This window comes from Coenobita brevimanus, chromosome 4 (genome assembly GCF_032717465.1).
Source record: "Coenobita brevimanus isolate Jiangsu-jjx chromosome 4, ASM3271746v2, whole genome shotgun sequence".
Classification (NCBI taxonomy): Eukaryota; Metazoa; Arthropoda; class Malacostraca; order Decapoda; family Coenobitidae; genus Coenobita; species Coenobita brevimanus.
Window position 1 is genome coordinate 36,191,568 of NC_136957.1, and position 6,678 is coordinate 36,198,245.

General features: G+C 41.2%; 1 protein-coding gene across 1 annotated transcript in view; it reads left to right on the forward strand.

Moving 5' to 3' along the window:
- Nucleotides 1-4,303: 4,303 nt before the first annotated feature.
- Nucleotides 4,304-6,678, forward strand: part of LOC145396705 (uncharacterized) — a 31,745-nt gene continuing 29,370 nt past the window's right edge. The window contains exon 1 of the mRNA XM_080269995.1: nucleotides 4,304-4,363. Coding sequence (XP_080126121.1) covers nucleotides 4,304-4,363 — 60 coding nt within the window. The remainder of the gene's footprint in view (nucleotides 4,364-6,678) is intronic.

The following is a 6,678-nucleotide window of genomic DNA, read 5'->3' on the forward strand; positions in this document are numbered from 1 at the left end:
AGGAGGAAATGCAAGGGAATGGCAGAGAGGAAGGAAGGGAAAAAAAAAGGAGAGAGAAGAGGGATGGGGGGGTGGAAAGGAGGGAAGAATGATGAGAGGGTGAAGGAGGACAGGGGGGGGTTCGAGAGAAGAAAGAACGAAGAAAGGGAGGGGGGGAAGGAGGTGGGGAGAAGAAAGAAAAGTGAAATGGGGGAGGAAGGGCATGGTAGGGGATGGGAAGAGGAAGGAGGTATGGAGGGATGGGAAGAGGAGAGAGGTAGGGGTCGGGAAGAGGGAGGGACTGAGGGGGGCAGGGGAGCAAGCCAGTGATGATAAGTGCTTCATTAGTGGACAATTAATTACACGGAAACAGCCATCAGCACAATCCCGCTCCCACGTAATGATACAGGGAATTACAGGGCCGCAGCTCTGGCCGTAATAAACACCTCTCGTTAGCCCTCCATTCACGATTTTCCGTTCAAAGACGCACAATTACTTCGTCCCGGCCCTCCAATTATGCTCAGATCACCCGAGAACTCGCTCTATAAAATTTGAGCTTCCCTCGACAAGGCATATTGGATGAAAACACGGCTTTCTCTCGAGTGCGGCCCGTCATATGGCAACACCGCGCCCCCCTGGTTAAGACGGACCAATCAGGATGCGGCATCGATCCCCGTGCGGCCAGTGAGAGCCCGGCTTGCTCCCCGCTGCCAGCTCCGGCCGCCTCCCAACCGTTACCCATGTGTAACGTCCAAAACTGACGTAACCGAAATGTTTAGCCTCAGCAAATAAACATGACACCGCTCTAACTCAACGGCTTCTAGAATTACCTAGTTCAAATACACGCCAGTATCGCAGAAAAAAATATCCAACTACCCCTATGACTTCATGGAGCTACTGTGACCCAATATCAAAGAAATTATGAGACTTTTAGAACCCTGATACGCGGTGAAAGAATGCGAGAAGTGAGCGAGGACCAGCGGGCTCGGCCTCGGCGGGGAGGCACTTGCCTAATGGCATCATTTTCTGCGCCAATTTGCTCACAATTTGAATAGAAATTAAGTGTTTACGCACCCGCATCAAAATCTTTTGGTGTCTTACGTCACCACTTTGGTTCAGCCAATGACAGCCCGGCTCGACCCCCGGCCCACCAATCCCGGTGGCCGGCTGCTGAAAAGAGGAGATTTGCGGTAATATACATTGAATTGTTGGTGTTACCCCGACATTTGAGGCTAAGATTGATATTGGTGTGTAAACAAGGAGACGCTTCCAGACCTGCCTCACTCGGCCCTCACACACCACACCTCTCTCAGCCCTTAACCAGTACTTAGTCATTAACAGCCCTTACCACTCAGCCCTTAACAGCCCTCACTCAGCCCCTAACCAGCTTATATCCTTAGCATTTCCCAGCCCTCTCTTTAACCTCAGCTGTCAGACACGTTAAGAAGCTGTCATTTTATACGAGTGCCAACGAAGATATGGTGAAAGACAAAGGCAGTTAAATGTAAAACCAGACAGACTGTAAGGAAAAGAGGAAAAATGAACATGCATAAACAGTGGGTGAAAACGGAAAATTTATGCGCAAGAGGAAGAATGGTGAGACGCAGCGTAAGGAAAACATAAATGCTGGCAGTGAACAAGGAACAAGATAAATGCAGAAACTGTGAAAGGAAACTATCAACGAAGGAAGGAAACAGCTGGGAGAAGAAAAAGACAAACGCTGGAAGTGGAAAAGAAGGATTAATGTAGACTGAAAGGACAAATAAAGGAGACAGTGCAACAGACAGGGAGGAAAAAAGGCAAATGAACTAGTGAATGAAAAGGAACTAAGAAGAAAAAAAAGACAAATATTAGACAGTTCAAGAAGAGGAGAAACACAGACATAGTGAACGAAAACGAGAGAACTAGATAGAAAACGAATGAAGTAAGGAGGCGCGGAAGACGGTCGTTAAGCACGCGACCTGAAGTGCTGTGCAGAGAGGTCAATTAAAGCAGCTCATTAGCGAATACCACCCTCATTAGCGAATACCAACCAGGCTCGTTACTCGAATACCGTGGTTTCCCAGGAATTGAAAGGCACATCTAGCAACACGTAACGTAAGGAACTGAGCTTTGACGAGGAAATCTGAAGACGAGAGGGAAAATGACATGCGGACGACGGGACTGATATTACGGACGGCTTCAGATGTACGAGAAAACTTGAATGGAAAGAAAAATAGAAATGAGAAGTGCTTGACTACTGAGAGATAAATTATATTCAACTTGGTAGAATAAGAACTGACAAAAGAAAGGTTGTAAAATCAATGGGGAATATTGAAAGTGAGAGGAAAAATTAAACCACGGATTAATAAACAGATATATAAATTAAATGATTAAAAAAAGGGAAAGAACTACTGATAATAAGTGAAGAGCGAGACGAGGCTGAAACAAGGCAGGGAAAAAAATTGGATGAATTGGAAAACTAAAAAGACGAAATGTATGGAATGGAAAAACTAATATAAAGATTGCAGAGAAAGACCTTAAACGCACAGAAAACCAAGACCAATAGGAGACATAATTAATAATAATAATAATAATAATAATAAATCTGAAACTAGGAGAAATGAAAGCCTGGTAGCAAGTGAAGAGGAAGATTTGAAACGGGAGGGAAGTAGAAGACTGGAAGTAAACAATAAAATTACCAACAGAATGAAGAAAAAAACTTTAAAAGCAAAAGATACCGAAATTCGACGTGAAAAATAATGATGCATATGTTACAAATATACACAAAATAATCCCACTAATATTCAAAATCATCTAAGCGGTTCTCCTATTTAGAATTTACTAGAAAGGTACACAACGAACAATAAGCTGTCTAAAAAAATAAATACATGAAATAAATAAATAAGGTTATAAATAAAATAAACAGACATCAAACGGTGAATTATCGAGACGGGATGAGACGATATATTTAAAAACCTGAACCTAATCTAACCCTTTCAAAATTCAAAATAAAAACGGATATACTTCCAAAAACCGCATAAAAACTATAGCTATATAAACAAAGAAGGAATATACTCTGACCATAATTTTTTCCCTACGAAGACCCATGAAGAAAAAATTGAAAAAAATTATATTAAAAAAACTGATTGAATTTAAATTTTCCGATTAATAAGCTTTCTAGACGGTACCAACCCCTTCACTACGGGCCTCCCTTAGGCTGAATGAATTTACGTGGCTGTGGCAAGAATAAAACAAGAAAAAACAAGAATATTGAGGCTAAACAAGGAAAAATAAGTTAAAGGTGAACAGGGCCTAAGACAAGGAAGAAGAAGGTGTAAAACGAAGGAAAACCAGAAATAGGAAAAAACAAGATTATTTCGGAAAAAAACACAAGGAAAAATAAGTCACAGGCGAACAGGAACTAAGACAAGGAGGAAAACTTGTAAGGAAAATCAGAAATCGGAAAAAAAAACATAAGAGTATAGACAGCAAACAGGAAAAAAAAAAGATAATTGACGATAAATAGCAAAACACACAAGGAAAAATAAGTTAAAGGTGAACAGGAGCTACGACAGGAAGAAAGAGAGGGAGTAAAGTGAAGGAAAATCAGAAATAGGGGAGAGAGAGAGAGAGAGAGAGAGAGAGAGAGAGAGAGAGAGAGAGTAGAAAAGACGAAGGTAAAATAGCACCAGGTAAAAATAATCACCAAGACAGAGTTCCTGAGGCGAGGCACAGAACGGCAGAGAAAGTGAACGAGACGAGGTGAAAGTGACCCAGAAAAGGTGTTCCAAGTTAGGCAGAGTCGATAGGAAGATAGCAGGGAAAAAAGGGATAGCTAGGAAGAAAGGGACAGCTAGGAAGAAATGTGTAGCTAGGAAGAAAGGGGATAGCTAGGAATACGTGTAGCTAGGAAGAAAGGGACAGCTAGGAAGACATAGGTAGCTAGAGAGAAGGGGAGAGCTAGGAATATGTGTATAGCTAGGAATATGTGTATCGCTAGGAAGATATGTATAGCTAGGAAGATACAGGTGAAAGGCTAAGACACAAGGAAAGTGGAAAGTGAAGGGGCTAAGCTGACGATATAACGTAAAACTCTTATGTGGAAATCTGCGTGGAACTGCTAGGGAAAAACAAAGGAAAAAGTGACACCAAACTGCTAGGAAAAGAGGAAAAAGTGACACAAAACTGCTAGGAAAAGAGGAGAAGGTGACACAAAACTGCTAGGAAAAGAGGAAAGTGACACAAGCTGCTAGGAAAAGAGGAAAGTGACACCAAACTGCTAGGAAGAGGAAAGTGACACCAAGCTGCTAGGAAAAGAGGAAAGTGACACCAAACTGCTAGGATGAGTGGCAATAAGTCTTTCCTGATCCGTGACTTGCTAGGCGACGTCCTGGCCACAGCGGCACACCTAGCCCACCACCACCACCACCACCTAGCCGTCGCCACCACCACAGCACCACCATCACACCGCCACCACACCACCACCACACCACCCTCGCCGTCACGCCCACCGCAGTCACCAGGTAAGATGTGGTGTAAATAGTGACTGATTTTTGATGCCTCTCTCTCTCTCTCTCTCTCTCTCTCTCTCTCTCTCTCTCTCAGTGGAAGGGGTTACTGTCATACTGAAGGTGACTTACGGTATTTAACAACTTCAGTACGTTTTTATTATTATTATTATTATTATTATTACTACTACTACAACTACTACTACTATTATTATTATTATTATTATTATTATTGTTGTTGTTATTATTACTACTACTACTACTACTACTATTATTATTATTATTTTCATTATCATTATTACTCTAATAACAACAGCAGCAATAGCACCAGTAGCAGCAGTTGTGGTGGTGGTGGTGGTGGTGGTAGTAGTAGTAGTAACAGCAGCAGCAGTAGTAGTAGTAGTAATAATAATAGTAGTAGTAGTAGCAGTAGTAGTAGTACCAACAAAACCACACGGCTCCACTGCCAGGTTATACAGACGTCCCTCAATCCCCTTCCCTTCCCCCGAAAGGAAGATGTTGGACTGAGGAAAAAAGGGCAACTTGGGCCTGCAGTCCACTGGGTTTGAGTTCAGATGAGCCTGAGGCAGCAACAACAACAACTACCACTACTACTACTAATACCACCACCACCACCACTACTACTACTACCACCACCACCACCACCACCACTACTACTACTACTACCACCACCACTACCACTACTACTACTACTACCACCACCACCACTACCACTACTACTACTACTACCACCACTACCACTATTACAACTACTAATACTACTACCACCACCACCACCACCACTACTACTACTACTACTACTACTACTACCACCACCACACCCACCACTACTACTTCGACCACTCCTACTACTACTACCACCACCACCACTATTACTACTGTGGGAAAACCTTATCATTATACAACCAAACGATTTTATTAATTAAAAAAAATATATACACCGGAATATTCCTCGAAATATCCAATAATTTTTTCATCTTAATCCGGGCTCAATTTTCGTCATTTTGCGGCAATTTCGCAACCTCCACACTCTTTTCCGCGCTTCACTGTGGCGAGGCGCTGTCTAACCCAAGGGATCATCGGTTCACTGCACGGGACGGCCATGGAGGGACCGTTTCTTGCCTGCTGTTGATAGGTCTGCTCGGGGAAACACACCGGGATTACTCAAACAACCTTAACTTGGCCGTATTTTCGTCACACTGCTTCTAACTTGGAAGAGATCAACGGCGGAGGAAGATAATGCTACGGCTCTAAATCCTTCCCACGTTTCCTCGTGCCTATACTCATTTTACTCTAACTTGGCCTAGATTTTCATCCTTTTGCAGCTATATTTCACGTTGCTAAGTGGCAGAAAAAGACAATATTACGGCTCTCTATCCTTTCCACGGCACTTCTTCGCGACTAGCACCATATTGCAGCGTTAATCCACTGTTACAACCCAGCATTCAAGGTGGAGAGATGGCAATTTTAGGCCAGGTTAGAGTAAAAAGGGTGTAGCAATAAATTCTAGTTCATATTACGATCCAGACGATTTTTTTTTCCCCTACGGTTGTTAAAATAAATTGTCGCTGTGGGTTAATCATTATTTTCTTTATTAAATTGGATTACCATTTATTTCACACGTCGTTCAATAATATTCACCCCTTCTACTGGCCACAATCAGGAAGCTGTGTAGTGTTTATGGCCGAATTACGCTCGTGGTGAATTATGGTAAATATAATGGAAAAAGGACTATGCATACTGCGGTCGTCATTATTATTATTATTATTATCATTATCATTATTACTGTTATTATTATATCATCATCATCATTAACATCACTATTATTATTATTAGTTTTTATTAGTTATTATTATTATTATTATTATCATCATCATCATCATATTTTCCCTTTTATAAGACGTGGTGTAGATAGGATTCAGAAACACGAAAACTATTAATAATAATAATAATAATAATAACGAAACAGATTACACTTTAAATCGCTCATAATTCACGCCTTGTAAATTCTGAAATAAATAAATAAATAAAAAGAAATAAACCGGCCTGGTGATAAAAAAGAATATTAGTTACCTGATGGAGGCAATAAAATAATCTACAATGGGCACGGATGCAAGTTGACAATAATAATAATAATAATAATAATAGTGATAATAATAATAATGATGATGATGATGAAAAATAATAA